General features: G+C 40.7%; 1 protein-coding gene across 1 annotated transcript; it reads left to right on the forward strand.

The window, feature by feature from the left end:
- The first annotated feature begins 2,608 nt into the window (after window positions 1–2,608).
- kcna2b (potassium voltage-gated channel, shaker-related subfamily, member 2b) lies at window positions 2,609–8,674 on the forward strand. The gene is made up of 3 exons (XM_042099369.1): window positions 2,609–2,763; window positions 3,438–3,908; window positions 4,692–8,674. Exon 3 carries the CDS (start codon window positions 4,846–4,848, stop codon window positions 6,331–6,333), a length of 1,488 nt encoding a protein of 495 aa, XP_041955303.1. The 5' UTR covers window positions 2,609–2,763; window positions 3,438–3,908; window positions 4,692–4,845; the 3' UTR covers window positions 6,334–8,674.
- Window positions 8,675–18,743: the final 10,069 nt, after the last annotated feature.

The raw sequence follows: 18,743 nt of genomic DNA on the forward strand, positions 1-18,743 counted from the left end.
TGCTGGTAGTGATTTTTAGTTTAAACTGTAAAATACCCGGTATTTTAGTCGTTGATTGTGATTACATAACAAGGGCCTTGTGTTCTTCCAAACCAAAATAGCAGTGCTAAAGCAGCACATTTTGGACATTAAGAGATCCATGACTCGATCAAAGGGGTCTCATATCACTGGTTCCTGGAACGTCTCCAGACTCCTGTCGTACTCGACAGCTCCGTGCCAAAGATTATTGGCGCACTGGAGCTCTGGGGCCACGTCCACGTGGGAAGGTGAGGAGAGGGCGTATGGATTTTTCCAGACGGTGGCACGAGAAAGGGAGCTGAAACTCCACCCTGAATCAATAGGGAGCATCCATCAGGATGGAGTAAACAAAACAGGAAACCCTTCTGGGCTGGAGCCCACTACTAAGTGTCTGGCCTGCGAGGAGCCCTTTCACTCCTCCGGTGCACTATATATCACCGTAAACACATACACAGCCTATAGCCTATAAATACCAGGACTCTTGAGGAGGGCAAGGTGAAGACCGTGTTGTCTCCAGTCACATTTATCCCAGATAAAGTCACGCGGTGTATGACTTATGGTCGCAGACAGTTGTTGAAAGTGCAAGTTTATGGCCTGTCAGGACGTGGATGGTTGGTCTACGGATGTCCAGGTGATGTTTTTGGAATCCCTAACCTCTCCAGGAAGTCCAAGGTTATTCTGCTGTGCTAAAGAAAGCCCCAGTGTTCATGTTCTAATCTAATATCTCTTCCTGTAAAGTACATGTGAATGACTTTTTTCCTTCAGCCCACTCACAGTGAAGCCAGGCAACAATGTGGAACGTGGGTCAAGGTAATTTCAGCGGAATAAGTGCAAGCAATTTGATACAGAGCCTGTATAAAAGTTATGTTAAGAAAAAACATCTAAAGCTTGATTTGTTACATAACTGAACACATGTACAGTATAAGAAAATAGTCCATTTTTAATTTCACCATTCATTTTGAGTTTGAAATAGAATATTACCGTTGATGATTTCGTATTATCTACAGGCACTACAGTCCATTTCATTACTATAATAAACAAAAATGAAGTTATGCGAAATATATATATATATATATATATATATATATATATATATATATATATATATATATATATTTATCAGTTGGACGTGTAAATTAGTAGTATTTTTATATACTAATGTACATGTCCAACCCCCCACACACACAAAACACACACAAGCAGAAAGTATGTTATCTACAGTAACTGAGCCTGGTCCATAACATGAAGGCTTTGGCTATGACATAGAAAATATGAGGGGCATGCACAACAGGGCTTCACTGCAGCAACTGCTGCCCCTGTTTATTTCTTAATTGCATAAAGCTATTTGTCTTCCAGACATGCAGGGTAAGAGCTCCATCGAGATCATGTGGGCTCCCCACAGAGTTGTTTAGCTGCTCCAAATCTACCCACACCCTGCCATACTCTTTCTTTTTCAATTCCACCCACCAATCAGCTTCTGGAATGGGTTCAGACCTCACTGAGCATACACAAAGCAGGTTATGATCTGGTCTGCAAGACTGATCAGCATCCTCCCCTTCCCCTAGACCCCCCCCCCCCTCCACACACACACACACACTTCCATCCCCATCCATACTCCCACATGCCTTCCTCCAGTGTACGTTCCATTAAGATCCTTGTCAAGAAAGCGATCAGTCCTCACTCATTTCAATGGGACAAAGTATGCAAAAACAGATAACTCTCCCAGACAAGCCCCTCCCTGGCACCTGGCACTGCAGGCTGTCCCTCCTAAGCCCTCCTTGGGAGAGATATTTAGGTCTGCTGCAGAGAGAGAGAGAGAGTGAGAGAGCGCTGGCTCTCTGAGCGCAGGGTAAACAACAGAAGGGTATGGCTTACTGGCAGCCGCCTCTCACTGGAGCGTCCACGGCCAGCTGAGAGCGCACTGCTGATGATGGCTCCATTATGGTCCAGTGATGGAGCTTCATTGGATTAGAGGACGACTCTGGGCAGCGGAGATCTCCAAGGCTTTTACAGGCACTTAAGGTCCTCTCCATGGTTGTCTCCCCCCTTCTCCACCTCCTCCACCTCCATTTATGTGATGGTATGGGAGGGTCTGTTGGCTGATGGAGTACAGCTATACATGAGACAGGGGAAAGTGAAACTGCTGTTAATTACATGCAGGCCATGAATCACTACCACGTTAAGGGGCTAAAATGAGAAGTGTTTAAGCATTTGCTCATAATAACCGACATGTTTTAAGGGTAGGCTATTCCCCATACCTTGCCTCACTCAAGGGATGTGTTAAGCCTACTGTACTTGTGAACAGGATCAAGCAGCATCCATGTGAATAATTAAATTACATCATAATTACCTTTTATGGATACCTTCTCATCTGTGAGTGCGTATGTTTTCTACTTAACACTTCACAACTATGTTATCTAATTAGTCTAACATTTCTAGGTTTCTTACAGACTGTGCCAAGCGCTCTAGGCAGCCGATGAAGTCATACGCGTCTCCTTTAATTTGCCCACGCTGTATATCGGTGAGGAGTGGTACAGCGCAGTGGGATCGGCACACTCCGAGGCTCTCTGAAGTCCCTTTGTATGCGCGGCATTGCCTAGCTGCAGCCTACACCGTTGATTCTAATAGTCATATCGTGTGAAATGATCAGCAAGTAGGCTAAAAGGAGAAAAACAGAGAGGCTACGATAATGACGATATTACATGGTGCCGCTTTGTTAAAAAGAAAACAATAACGGGGAAACAAGTAAGGGCATGGAGCATCCTTATCTATTTGATATTACACTATGAGGGTAGACATATATTTGCATCTTGCATACAAATAAATCTGCATGTAATGGTTTACACTTTGCGTTTTCTTTTGCATGGGCATGGTAATGCTTGGATCCACCCGAAAGTATTGCTTGAGCATGTCACTATGAAGAGACCTTTCATCTCACGGTACTTTCGGTGCTTGACTATGTGAAACAATTTAATTGGACACAAACAGTAGCCTAATTAAATTGGAGATTTTCCATTTAGCGGACTTATTAAAGCAAATCATCACAACGTGTATTTTTGCAGTAACTGTTATCACATTAGGCTACTTTTAAGACTTGTGCAGTGTGCAGTGTAGCCTAGTGTCATGAAAACAACATTTAACGCACCAGGCATAGGTGTTGCCAACAGGCTGAATTGTATTCTAAGAATGCTCTAGTGGCAAAAACTGAAAGAAAAAAAAAATGTAGTGAAACAAACAACCACGACTAGCCTACCTGAGATATTTATCAATTGTATCCTGGTAGGTTGTCAGTTAAAGAGAGTGGATAGACCATTATGGAACGCTTTGCTTTCATGTATTATTAAATGTGTTTTGCATTAGCCTAATTGATCTGCAATTCAATGCACTGTCTATAACACACCCATGTTATGCCTTTGCAGAGACCTGGAATTCTGCCAGGACTACCTAAGATGCTGTTGCAGACAGCGTTATTTCTCGTAGTGACACCGGGGGAGTCAGATTTTGCTGATCCCAGCATATCCGGATGACGATTTTAGGGGTGCTCTTGGAGGAATAAAAATACAGCTTGACAAGCTCAATACCTCCCGATTATTCATCACGCAGCATCCCCTCAAGCCACCATATTTTGGGTTCGAAGCCGCAAAGAGACCAGGAGCCTTCATCTTCTCGTGTGCGGTTCTTTCTTTACGCACCGCTGTGTTGTCGGAGCCTCCGGTTGCTGCAGAGCAGCTATACGATGAATAACTACAAGAAGTACAGTTGACCGTTGGGCGCCTAGATGTTTGGGGAAAGGAAAACAACACCGTTATGACAAAAAGTGACATCTATAAAGACCTGTAAATGTATCAAAGACCTGCAATTGTGACCGTTGGAAAATGTCTTATCTATAGGTACGTAAGTGAGCATGCTTTGAAAAAGGAAGAGGATTGGGCAGCGCTGCTAAGAGAATATGACTGTTTATAACAGAACATGTGTCAGTAATTGTTTGTTGATCATGATGAGATTGCAATTGTACTACAATAGTAATCTATCCACCCTGGTCATCATGTTTAAATACTGTTATTTCTAATTTGTGCCTTAGTAGAACTCTAAGGTGTATAACGATTGGTGCGCTTTGGAACTCATGGCGTGATTCTTTACATTATTGTGGCTCAGATGGTTGAAGTACATGCTAAAGCCATGGGTTTCATTCACATTGTCCACACTTATTGATAAAATGCTAATTTCTATTATGTCACACTGGATAACACATTGTGAATAACGTGTGGGTGGCTTAGTGTCTGCTCTCAGGTATGGTTTTAGAATGGCCATGATTGTATTTAGAGTGTATGATTCCACCACTACAGAAATCAGTGGAAATATTGATGTCCCAACCAGAAATAAATAAATATGTGCCTAATGGAGTAAGATAGTAAATACAGTTTATAATGTGTCTATATCCTTCCAATCATTCAGAATTAACTGATTTGTGGATTATAGGCTACCATTATAATGATATTGTTAGTACTAATCATCCAAATCATATTACATGTGAAGTTGAAACTGCTACTCAGAGGCATATTAGTATAATTCAGTGGGTCTTATGCTGAAATTATATATCTCTATACATCTCTTTACAATATCACTGTAATGGATTACATCTTGATTTTGATTGTTTCTGTTTTGCTTTGAAGATAACCTCTGGTGACCTGGAGTTTGAACGTGTGAACCGTGTCCCACTCCTTCACCTTGGTAGCATTCAACAGAGGTGCCATCCTCACCCCCACTCCTCCACCATCACCTCCACACTGTGCCTACTAAGAAAAGGCTCGGACAGGCACCCCAAGCATGACCGTGGCTACAGGCGACCCTGGGGACGAGGCGGCAGCTCTCCCCTGCCAGGCGCAGGACATGTATAACCTGGAGTCGGACCACGAGTGCTGCGAGCGTGTGGTCATTAATATCTCTGGCCTGCGCTTCGAGACGCAGCTCAAGACCCTCTCGCAGTTCCCTGAGACACTTTTGGGAGACCCCAAGAAGCGGATGCGCTACTTCGACCCACTGAGGAACGAGTACTTCTTTGACCGGAACCGACCCAGTTTCGACGCCATACTGTATTACTACCAATCGGGAGGAAGGTTACGGCGGCCGGTCAACGTGACGTTGGACGTCTTCTCCGAGGAGATCCGCTTCTATGAGCTTGGGGACGAGGCAATAGAGATATTCCGGGAGGACGAAGGCTTCATCAAGGAGGAGGAACGGCCACTGCCAGAAAATGAGTTCCAGCGACAGGTGTGGCTGCTCTTCGAGTACCCAGAGAGCTCAGGCCCTGCCCGCATCATCGCCATCATCTCGGTGATGGTCATTCTCATCTCAATCGTCAGCTTCTGCCTGGAGACCCTGCCTATATTCCGCAATGACGAAGATGACATGCACAAAGTCTATCCGACCAACTTCAATGGGACGTCGGCATACGCTTCGACCAGCTTCACCGACCCCTTTTTCATCCTCGAGACTCTTTGTATTATCTGGTTCTCGTTTGAGTTCCTCGTCAGATTCTTTGCCTGTCCCAGCAAAGCTGGGTTCTTTGTGAACATCATGAACATCATTGACATTGTGGCCATCATACCTTATTTCATCACCTTAGGGACCGAGCTGGCGGAAAAGCCAGAGGATGGTCAGCAGGGCCAGCAGGCCATGTCGTTGGCCATCCTGAGAGTTATCCGACTGGTGCGAGTATTCCGCATCTTCAAGCTCTCTCGACATTCCAAGGGCCTGCAGATTCTGGGCCAGACTCTCAAAGCCAGCATGAGGGAGCTGGGGCTGCTCATCTTCTTCCTCTTCATCGGAGTCATCCTCTTCTCCAGCGCCGTTTACTTCGCCGAGGCCGACGAACCCGACTCCCAGTTTGTCAGCATTCCAGATGCCTTCTGGTGGGCTGTGGTCTCCATGACGACCGTGGGATACGGGGACATGGTACCCACCACCATCGGCGGAAAGATCGTGGGATCGTTGTGCGCCATTGCTGGTGTGCTCACTATTGCCCTGCCAGTGCCTGTAATTGTGTCCAATTTCAACTATTTCTACCACCGTGAGACGGAGGGCGAGGAACAGGCCCAGTACCTGAACACCCCGAGTGTTCCCAAGGCCGACTCCAGCGAGGAGCTGAAAAAGAGCCGCAGTGGCTCCACAATCAGCAAGTCTGACTACATGGAGATACATGAAGCTGTGCGCAACAGCCACGAGGACTTCCGCGAAGACAACCTCAAGACGGGTAACTGCACCTTGGCCAACACCAACTATGTCAACACCACTAAAATGCTCACGGATGTATAACCGTCTGCGGATGTTTCTCATCAGGATTTTGGCACACAGATAGAAAGGCACTAATCACCCTTTTTGAGGGTGATTGCTTTAGAGGACTAATGCAAGTGTATCCTGAGAGAAGGCCAGGGACAGGAAGCAGGTGATATGCAGAGAGAATGAGAGAGAGTTGTCTTAATCTCTCTCTTCATGGACCCTTCCATTTGCTCTGCTCCTAGGCCAGCCTTCACAAAAGTTAACCTACTGAACAGGTCTGGCGTTTGCATGGAATTAATCTCACATGTGATTATTCTGTTGTCATGCTGCTCACCATCATAGCCAGATAGCTGAATAAGGATAGCATACTGCATAAGAGACTCGTGGGTGTCCCACGCGTAACATAACGCCCCAAACACACTGCCAGTATATTAAGGTTTTCCCTTGCTCTTACATCAAAGACAGGTGTTGTCGGTCCATTGCCTCAGAGCAAATCCAAATGGCTTAGCTCAGCCCTGTAAAGCTACATACCCTGAATAATACCAACAGGGTTTATGTAGGTGGAAAGAAAAACAGATAATTCACTGCCACCCCTGCCTACATGATGTCTCATGTAAGCACCAGAAGTATGTCACGTTCCACTTTATGTTTGGCACTTATAAAGGAACCTGTGCATGATTTACTGTTGCAGAAGGTAGACGATAGGTAGATGATATTTTTAGAGTGATATTATTAGTAGCACAAAGTTTTACCGTGTCTCTGCTTCCATAGTTCATGGGCCAATGGATGTAGAAAAAAAAGCCTATTTATTCTTTGTCAATATCAGGCTGACCAGCGAGCGACATCCTGTCAACACAAATGAGCAAATGTTTCTTAGGTGATACGTGATACTGTCCATTCCCACATATCACAGGTTCTTTATTTTAATGTACACAGCTGGCTCACATGGTGTTGTTTTTATTCACCGAGGCATGGAATGTTCTTGGGTACAGATTCATGTCAAACAAGAAAGAATCCAAGAGGTGAAAATTAACCATTTACAGAGGTAGCCGCAAGATGCTTTCATTCATTCCATTCCTCTCATACTGCATCACTACTAGTCACTGTCTAACCTATACACCTGTGTTATCCAGCAATGCCCCCCTAAAAACTTCATAGCATTCCACATTTTATACAAACAGTATTACTAGAGTCATTTTATGACGGTATAGGCATTCCAATAAGCAAATGTGCAATTGGGAAAGAAGTATGGTAGGGTCGGGTGGGTAGACATTTAACTGTGATATCGGCAGCCTAATAAGCAAATATTGTAGTTAGCTCGCTAGACAAGTCACCAAAGACAAAAAAAAATCACTGCCACTGTAGTTTTCCTGCATTTTTGAAGATTTTTCATTAATCGGTTTTATTAGCAATCATCTGTAGCTCCATTGATGTCATACAAAAACAAGCTATTGGTGCATGTTTTTCATTCCGTAATGCTGCAGACAATTTGGTGACACCTGTGTTCAAAATATGCTTCCTACAAACAGCTCTTTGTAAAATAAGATCTATACAATTACTCTAGTGCTGCATGCCATCTATACATTCCATATATAGCATGCATTTGGAATGAGTGGTACCTAAAACACTAGTAATATGTGTTTATATCTCAGAATAAACTTCTCTGTGAGACATTAATGCTATGTGCAATATGAGAGAGTGTAGAGTTGTGTATAATATGTTGAGGTTTTAATAAATTCCAAAATGTCATAGTTTAGTTCTACTCAGTTGCAGACAACCACATTGCTTCGCTCGAGTCACTAGGCCCCCTTACAACAGGTTTCACTCACGGGAAGGTTGCTCATTTTTTCCTCATGTCTGAATCGAAGGAAGCCAATGTTGCATTAGAAAGTGTTCAAAGCATCACTTTTGAGATGTCTGATTGACATGCCATAGTTTCTCAGTCATAACAGAAGATGTTCCCTTTCTGAATTCCAATGACAAATAAACGATAGATGACATCTCCACACCGGCATGTGAAAGTTGCCGCCAGAGTAGTGTACATATTACTGTAGTTCCAAATCCTGTTTATGCTTCCTACATAGTTTTAGTCAGCATTCAACAGCACATTAGGTTAGACTAATGAACTAGATGAAGGTCTACGGGACTGTTGCATTGTATGCAGAATAAAGTCGTAGGAAGTTTAAGCAGTGTGCAGAATTACTTGTTGTTATATTAGACAGATACAAATGCTGGAGGCATTTCATAATCTAGGGAACAAAGTTACCACAGTTTATGCATGCAAAAGGGGAGATTAAGAAGGTTCTGAGTTTTTTTTAGTGCTGACTAAAACAGGGATATTTGTATTTTTTTACATGATGATTTTACATTTTTATGATATGACACTTTTATGATAGGAAACATTTTAGTATTGTATCTTGATTAAGATTATTTTTTAAATACAAATACATTGTTTTAATCTTTGTATTTTATTATGTCCAATACATTTGATGTCAAAATGTGTTCAAATATCCCATATCCTAAAGAATTTAAAGCTAAAGCTTTAAAACACCCTCAAAAGAGTCTCTCAGTTAATATTCAGGCACACTATGGACGAAATATTCAGCTTGGTACCACTGCCACATATAGTAAGGACCCCACTATTTTGTTCCAACTACATGCACCTTGCATTATGTAATTTTATGAACGGGACTCTCTTCCAGTTAGCCTCAATGAAAAACCTGTGTCAGGCAATTTACACAAGAGCGGCTGGCAGTTTAGATCGACTGCCATCTCTAAGATCTCTAAGATGTTTTTTTTTACTTCCATGAATGTGGTGCTCTGTAAACTCTACCCAAATATGCTGCCCTACTTCAGCCATGGAATACAGTATCTGAACATAATCTGAACAGCTGGACATCAAAAGCTGTGCTCTAAGAAAAGAAGCCCCATCTACAGATATAACACACAAAAATAATGGAGCATTTTTGAGAAAAAAATTGCAACCTTCCTATAGAAAAAAAAATCCCATGTCAAGACAAGCACAGGATTTGTTTGTTAGTTATCTTATTATGAGGTAGACATGGCCAAGACATGTTCCAGGTTTTTACCTTTATTTATACTGATACTAATTATCTTCAGTCTTCTTTTTCATATACTTACAGTATCAAAACCCCATGCTCATTTCTATCACTTCATGTACATTTCTGTAGTTTTGTTTTTCATTGCTTTTCTTAAGTCTTTAGGTGTTCATTTAAGTGTGAATGTACTGTTTGCATGCAAGTGCCACTATGTGAATGTGGGTGATGCCATGATTGCTTGGTTACCAAGTGTTTAAATGCAGAAAATCCCTCCTGCACTGTCCCCTGCTATGGACATGGAGAGATGGATAATGTCTAAAGGAACAGTGCATTTGATGGACCTCAATTGTAGCAAATGCACTTATGGACAATGGCACCCTTTTGTTGACTGCATACTTTTCACAGTTGCCTCATTCCGAAAACAAAGCATTAACGTATATTTTCAAATGTATTCCTATATACGTTATATATAATAGAAAAAAGTCAGTTTTGGATGTACAATACCATTAGGCCTAGTGTATGTACAACCACTATCATTATAGATAAAGCCAGGTAACTACTGTCTAAAATACAGCTGCTTTCCTAATTGTCTTGCAATGCAATATTTAGCTTTAAAAGAGCCTCTGCCATATATAGCAGCAACTGGATATGCACAGCTGCCATTATATATAGTTTTGATCTCCAACTGGAATTCAAAGTATTATAGTATTACTATAACATTTTGTATATTGCAAATGTATGAGATGTTTGAAAAAAGAAAACCATAAAGAAGACATGAAATGTTATTGTAGGTTTGCCTTTGATTGTAAATTTGTCAGCATGTACTCCACATATAAAGGCTTTATTTTTCTCTGAAATATAGGCTATTAATGTATAACTATGATTAAGCTTCTTCGCTAACTGGCATGTTTCATAGGTTCTGTAAATATGTACTGTAATTACAGATATATAGATAGATAGATAGATAGATAGATATATAGATAGATAGATAGATAGATAGATAGATAGATAGATAGATAGATAGGCTTATGGGGGCAGATCAGCTAGCCTGTTTCAAGATTGTATTGATCAAGGGAGAGCTCTGATGCACCATTGTTCACGCCATCTTGCTCTTTCCATATCAATCAATGTCTCTGTCTCTCCTTTACTTCCTGTGCCTCACTCACCACATCTCTCTCTTTTCCCTCTTTCATTTAATTTTTCTCTCTCTCTCTCCCTCCCTCTCAAACTCATTTTATTCCCACCACACCAGCCATAAGACAGGCTAGACATAGAACCTTCATACCTTCATCGCCATAATAATTAGCCAAGGGTTTGCTTTTCTTGCTTTTTTAATTTCAGCTAATGTCGCTTGTTTGTCCATGGATGTGGGTTTATATGTGTTTGACTGAACTGACAAACTGGCTGGATCTCTGACTTTCTGCTGAAAGCAGATTTTCCTTACAAGGAGGAAATCATGGAAACGCTAAACTTGGAACACAAGAAAGAAAATGACTGAGGAAATCGTCAAATGCACACACACACACACACACACACACACACACACACACACACACACACACCCACACACACACACAAACAGATGGTGCTCTGGATATATGTCATGCACTTTAAAAGGACCTCCAAATACCCGAATACTCTGTATGGTATACCAGAAAAACAAGGGAAAAGACACCTCCACCAGAGACCAACATTTATTCAAATCGGTATCTAATAATATCAACAATGATGATGTTGAAAACAACAATACAGTAATATCAGCATCAAAATCAGTACTGCTTATTTGACTCTTTTTTGTGCTTTTTTTCTTTCCCTGCATTTTATATCCGATGCGGAGGAATCCAGATTAAGCCGTTGCATTTCAACACAAATCACTGCTTGATTGATTCCTATGATTTTGGTATATTACTTTAGGTTAACACAAGGTACAGAAAAGTGGCTTTTGTCAATATCCAACACTGGGTGGTTATCCTCTAGATACAGTATTTTTGTCTTTATGAAAAGAATAAGACATCTACTGTACTGTAAGCTTTGCATAATGACAATAAACCAACACGAGCAGAGGAGGGTAGGTGACAAAGCGTTAAGTTGCGTTGGCCTTGAAAAGAGGCCATTATGCTCATTGTCTTCATGTTGTAGAAGGGAGTGTACGTAGAGGAGAAAGGGTTAGGGTGAAAAAAGCGCTTCTCAAATCTATTGTGCTGTTTTCCTCTTAAGTGGATAAAATGCACTTAGTGGTTAAGTGAGAAAGCAAAGCAATCTATTTATACCCACCACCATGCTATGGAGGAGAGGATGCACAGGCCCCTATGGGAGAATACACAACTTTCATTTTCCATCAAGGCAAAGGGGCCTGATATCCACTGATGTTTCTTATCTTCTGTAAGTTTGTTGCTTGTTTCAGGCTTTAGTTTCCCCCTCTGTTCTGATAGAAAACTGATGTTTCATCTTGTCGTCACACTTTCAATACTGCAAAGCGTTATTGGTGAAAGTGATTCTGTGCTTGTTTTATCAGCTCATTGGCAATATGATTGGGAGGAGACAGTCTGGATGTTGTCCGAATATGAAGCAGCTGAAAGATATTGATTGAGCACAGATTGCTTTTCCATGACTCAAGCGAAGAGTGAATTGGCTGTATTTCAAGAAAGAATGCTGGGTACAAAAGCTGATGTCTTCAAATGCTTATACATACAGTACTGTGTTCTAACTTTCGACTTGAATACATAAAACATTATAGAAAATTATACGTATAGCAAATTAGAATTATCGTTTATCAAGTTGGCTGTCAAGTCATGGATAAAAACAAAATCTCTTCGTCGATATAGGCTGTAATAAGTTCGATTTCTGATTTTGCTGAGAAATACTACATGTACAAGTGATACTGCTGTGATATGGTGCAATTAGAAACAAAATCATAGTGGAGGTACCAGTGTTTTATTTCCCTATTGAAGACATGAAGTTAGATCAAGACTGGAACAATCTGACCATCTTTAACAGCCATCACACTATATTCATCATACGGCCCAGACCATATTTGTACGTCTTACTGTGCAACCATTTGGGCATTTGTTCAAAATCTTGGACAAAAAAGGCCTGGAGAGCTTCTTCAGAGATTCCGACCTTTTCAGAGTGATTAATACCATGTGAGCCACCAAACGTCTGCTCAGTATGGAGACCTGTTGGTTATGCAGTTTGTAAAGGAATTCTAACACGTAATACACACCTACAGTAAGTCCTTTCTCTATGATAAATGTGCTTTCAACAGGTTCTTAACATCCGGACAAGGTATAATATAAGGTTGATAATGACACAAATCTAATGGCTGACGCAATGTCTTAAAGCAGAAAAGGCAATAAATCATTCTAATAGGTGGTGACATAACCAGCCCCTAATGTTCAACCATACTTCCAGTCCTCCCTTGCTGGGTTACAGTAGGTCTATAGCAGGTTTGTGTGACTTGTCAATTGTCAGTAAAATCGTCTCTGCCCTATCAGATGTCAGGTAAAACAATACAGTTCAGAATTACAAGGTGCATTTCATCCCCATGGACCTTCAAAGGCTAATGTCAGATCAATTGTTCAGTACTGTAGATCACTATACAGTCTGACATGATACACAAAACATTTCCAAAGGTTTATGTCTGGTAAATCCTCACTCAGTTGCAGACAGGTACCTTTGCTGACCAGATGTGGACGAAGAACACAATTCCTTTACTTAAGTGAAAGTATGGATACTCTGTGTCAAATATTACTCCAATACAAGTGAAAGTTGCAAGTGTTAGTCAGATTTTTACTTATGTTGAATTATAGAAGTACTTGCTTTTAAAAATACTTAGGTATTCAAAATTACAAGTATTTTTCCTTTTTAATGTATTGTAATGTAATGTTTATTTGGTCATTAATAGGGTATACACCCTTGGATTGGTCATAGGACTTGAACAGACCTTTAGTTCCTTACATCCAACAAAAAATATTTGACCTATTTTTTATAACTTTACAACTGTTCAAATGGATGCAATAACCTAATTTAAATCATTATTCATTCTCTACTAAAACATTTTCATCGCCACATACAAAACCAGATAACTCCATTTAGTAGCTTATTTATCGTTTAATGATGTAGGCTAAAAGCTATGTGGTAAATGTCCAGTGATTGTTTAATTTCATTCCAACTTCACAATGATCATGGAGGATAGCCTGGTTAACACCAGACCACTTCTCAAATCTCAATTTCTAACAGGTTCGTCTGGGTTCTCCCAGGCTATGGAGGATGTTTTTTCTGAAGAATCTGCTGTCACCATCATTATCAGAGCCAAGATCAAATTGAACTACTGAAAAAATGAACTTCAAGATGGTCTGTCACAATATTGCATTTAAAGAATCACTTCAAACCTGGTTAATAGTGATGAGTACATCATGCTCATATTTCAAATGTAGTGGAGTCAAAAGTACAGTATTTGTCTTTAAAATGTAGAGGAGTTAAAAGTCATAATTTCCAAAAGATGTTAATATAAAGTACAGATACTCAAAAATCATACTTAAAGGAGAAATCCGGCAAGTTTTCACATAGATCTCTGTTTCTCAAGGTCACTGAGTACTGTCAAAAAATGAAAACAATCGGTTTTACCTACAGTAGCTCGAGTTGCTACAGCAGTAGCTAACACAAACAGGAAGCTATACAGCGCTACACTCTGGGGGCATGTCCGTGAGCTCCCATTTACAGCGTATAGCGCTGTAGCTGCCTGGCTGCATTAGCTCCTGGTTGTAACAACTCGAGCTAGGTAAATTTTTCGTACTGACAGTACTCGGTGAACTCGAGGAGCTGAGATCTATGCGAAAACTCGCCAGATTTCTCCTTTAAAGGAACCATATGTAAGATTGTGGCCAAAACTGGTACTGCAATCACTTTCAAATTACTGTAGATCGGTGTATGCCCTCCCCCTCCCCCCTGACTCGAGGTTGCCAACCCGGATGCCGAAACACTACTGACTTTGTGATTAGTAGATAGGTGGAGGGTGGCGCATCAGGCCAAAACACAACATGATATGACAAAACACAGCATCAACATCAGTTGAGGGCTGCAACTTCACTTTTTAAATGACAATATCCTGGCCGGACTAGTGTTGTCAGTGATATAAGTATTTGAAATTAACATGATTTCTTAATGTCTAGTGACATATCAGGGCCATTTTATGATTAATTGAAATACATTTCTTACATATGGTTCCTTTAAGTACAGTAATCAATTAAATGTACTTAGTTACTGTCCACCCTTGTTGCTGACCCTGAAGGAAGGACAGGGACAGAAGACTGAGAGGGAATGGTGTCACAGACTATGAGAAAAAAAGACTTAGCTCAGCCAGACCTCTCTAAAAACAGTTGAAAGCAAATAACAAACAAGTTGTCTCTCTTTTTCAATGTTTACCACCACAGTTACCACCGATTAAGCTACAAATGTGATGTCAAAGAGATGTCAAAGCGGTCTCTGTGAGGCCAGTCTACACATTGCACACTTGACCTTCATGGGTAATTGAACATGGCAAGATCAAAGCCACTTCAATCATAACAAGGAGACAGCGTGGAAGTACATGTGATTGCTTCTGATGGTGATGGCCAGGGCTACTGGTCCACTCTACTCTGATTTTCAGTGTGGAAGAAGACTTGAATTTTCCAAGTGCAATCATTGACAGCCAATGGATCTCCCATAAGGCCATACTGCTTTGTGAAGTGCATTTGTATGTGTGAATGAAAGTTTGAGGGGAAAAGACTATTGTAAGGTTATCATTATGTCCTAACATATACATTTGAATTAGGATATCAACTTATTAGTATGTTGGCTGGTTAGTTATCTACTTGGTTAGATGATAACTAAACTATAGGCTATTCTAATATAAAGAATTTTGTTAGGCAGACAGATAGGTGGCAAGAGAATCACAGTGATTTTAACAGAAACAAAAGTCGATGCCTCAACAAAACAAAAAAAGTCCATGGATCAGACATGCAGTTCATGTAAGACACATAATGGCAACGGTAAATGGATATCATTGGTCTGTTGGTGAAGGCTGGAGAGGTTTGTAGCACAAAATACTCAAAGTGCTGCTATTTAGATTTGGCCAGGTAAAATAATGAATCTCAAATCATTATTCATTGTACTCCAGCTTCATTCCCTCTGGTTTCATTCTATTAAATATTTAATAATGAGCTTAATCAAATCTCGCGTCATACTCTTCCTTGCCTGCATATCATCTCAGTGATGTGACTCCTTGGGAACTATAGGCTACTACTGTATGTGTCCTCTGAGCAACATTCATAGAACAATTCCAAGTACATGGAAGCATCCATTTTTCAAATGGTTTCCTGTTGTTCTCTGTTAGGGTGCTCTTGAATTCACGATTCGTGGACATGCTTGTTTTGGCCCCACAACCTGTGCCATGACTGGAGCCCTAGTCAGCGAGGTTTTACTGTCTGACAGCTTCCTCTACACTCCACCACCCCAACCCTGGTTATTTACAGTCTGTGAAATGGGTGAGTTGATCAGACGTATGTGTGTTTCTGTGTGTGTGTGTGGCGGACCTGGACACTTTGAGGCCCAAGGCAAAGGATCCCGAGGCCCCTCCGAGCACAGGGCTTTTTTTTAACGATTTCAACTCGCTCTGCATCTCTTACGGTGTCTGGCCATAACCCAGGGTCGTCACTGATAACTGTAGGCTAGTGCTAGGTATTGTGTTAGAGCTACTCACGTTACTGGTTTCGTTTGCACCCAAAGCTTCTGCTACTGAAATGGTGTCCGTAGCAGCACCACCAGCACCAGTGCGGACTTCGGCAGTGACAGTGATCTTGTCCCTCACGACTGTTTCACTTAGATCAACATCATAATCATCATCATCATCATCAGTAGAAGAATATGTAGTGCAAGTTTGAGTTGCCGGTGGTGGTGCATCGCTGCTGTTGTAGCTAGCATTAGCTACACCACCCAGCTTAGCAGATGTTGTTGCATCACTATCCAAATTACTTTCTTCCGTGGAAGAATTCTTCGACTGGAAGAAGTTGGTTAATTTAGGCAATATCTTTCTAAATTCTTCCTCCTCCCTTTTTCTTTTATCACTTCCACTCTGGAAACGTTTCATGGCTGCTGTCAATCGCTCAACTCCACACCTCACCAAGACCTCATTCAGACTAGCTAGTTGCTGCTATGGTGACAGAAAGCGGACCTGCAGTCATTTGATTTTATGATGAGTTTATGAGCAATCATGAGGCAATTTTTAAAAAAATCTTTATTATGGATTAGAATATATTGTTTGGATGCGGTGATCATTTATTTAAAAAACAAAACAAAACAACAACAAAAAAACGAAATACGATACGGGGATGACGAGGCCCCCTGGTGGCCGAGGCCCCAGGCAATTGCCTGACCATGCCTAATGGCAGGTCCGCCCCTGTGTGTGTGTGAGCGTGTGTGTGTAGGTGCATACATGCATGCTAGAACCCCTTCCGCCCTTCTTGTCTCAAACTGCACATTCAACGCACTTGGGAGAATGCAGCAACAGATACACTCTCCACAGCAAACGACTGGGACACAAGGAACTCACAGCAGGAAAACATGTGCTGTGAAAGTCAGTAGCCAGAGAAGCCATCTCAGAAGATGGAGAAGGCTCTGGTGAAATATTAATGGAGCTGGGATATTTTAAGCCCTCTGTATCCTGTCTGCTGGAATGATATTAGAATGTAACATGTTCAATAACTGTCGCCTGTTCTCGCCTTCTTTTGTGTTGAGACTTGGAGACGGTTCTATATTCATTACAGGCTGCTGCAGGAGAGAAAAGGTCCTATAGAGTGTCCCAGTGACGCCACTTCCATTTGCCTCCATGTCTTTCAAAACATTTTGATGACATTTTGAACATCTTTCAAAACATTTTGAACGCCAGTCTATGGCGAAAAAGAAATTATTTTCTGGTCCCGGTTGACTTGTGCCTTGAATTACCCATATGATGTTTGTCAATTTTAAAGATAATTTTTCATGTAAAGACATTTGCAGTTTGTTTTGTAACTATGTTCTTTATAGATCAGTGTTCGAGACGAGAGATGTAGTCCACTGAGCGGATTCGCACAAAACCAACATAACTTTTGAAGTCTATCGAACAACAGTACTTTCTTGACGTGAAAAATTATCTTTTAAATTCACACACATCATATGTAAAATTCGTGGCACAATTCAAACTGGACCAAAAAATAATTGTTATCTCTCCATTAACTCCCGTTCATATTTTTTTGAAAGACTCTATACTCTGTGTAATGCGATTCTGTGAAGTTTGAACTTTTTCCACACAAAGAATGGCTGATTACTGCAATAAGTTGTAGGTATGTATTGCATTGTATAGTAATTATATGCATATATTCTATTACATATCAAATTTGGAAGATAGAAAAGTAAAGCATTTTTTTAACTGTGATGGCACTGTATAATATTACAATACAACACCCAAACAATCATCTGCTTCCTATCTAAGCAACAGCAATTCACAAAATAAAAATGGAAAAGAAATACACTTTATTACCAGAAATCTGCAAGATTACACCCCCTCTAGTAACCTAATTACAGTTAGAAAGTTAAAGTTAGAAAGTCTTTGTTTGAAGATGTTTTTATTTGCCCCGAATGATTGAAATGACTTTAAACAGCATTTGCCAGTGGAGGGCGATATATTACAGGGACAATTTGAATGCCAGACCATGTGGCCCTGTTTCAGTTTCATTTATTTTTATTAATATAATTGTTTTCACTATCGCGTATTGTGTGCATGTCCACTATTTTAAAGTATTGATATCATTGGCCTCTGGTAAATAATTCGCTCACTGCCTTGCACAACAGACAGACTGAGGAAGTCATTCATCCCCAGGGCCATTGAACTGTTCAATGCATCACTTAAGGGACTTACCTTACCTATGCACAGAGGACCACAGTCTCAGTCCCTGCTTCAGTCATTGCAAGCGCACCTGATTGATTAATCACCCACTATGTGGATACTGTTTTTTAGAATTGATTTAGATTAAGTTTTATTTAGTATAATTTGTATTTTAGTATATTAGTATATTCTTTATCTTCTACAGTCCTTATTGCTTAGTTGTGTTTTTTTATATCATACATTTTAATTACTTTTTCTGCTGTTAGTGAATGTGTGTGTGTATGTTGTCTGTATGCTACTGTGACCTTGAAAGTTTTCTCAGCCTACTCCAGTTTTCATTTCTTCCAGTAGGCTATATACAGTATCTCCAGTAGCCTACAGTAGCCTACGTGGCACTAGCTGATGTCGTGCATCTCTCCTGTAAACCGAAATATTCTGGCTGCACTTCAATCTACCTACTCATATTTATTTATTTTTCTCATGTTTGT

The sequence above is a fragment of the Alosa sapidissima genome, chromosome 7 (assembly GCF_018492685.1).
Source record: "Alosa sapidissima isolate fAloSap1 chromosome 7, fAloSap1.pri, whole genome shotgun sequence".
Lineage (NCBI taxonomy): Eukaryota > Metazoa > Chordata > Actinopteri > Clupeiformes > Clupeidae > Alosa > Alosa sapidissima.

Bases quoted from the DNA above. Each gene is read 5' to 3' on its own strand.
- kcna2b (XM_042099369.1), top strand. From the start codon at position 4,846: ATGACCGTGGCTACAGGCGACCCTGGGGACGAGGCGGCAGCTCTCCCC.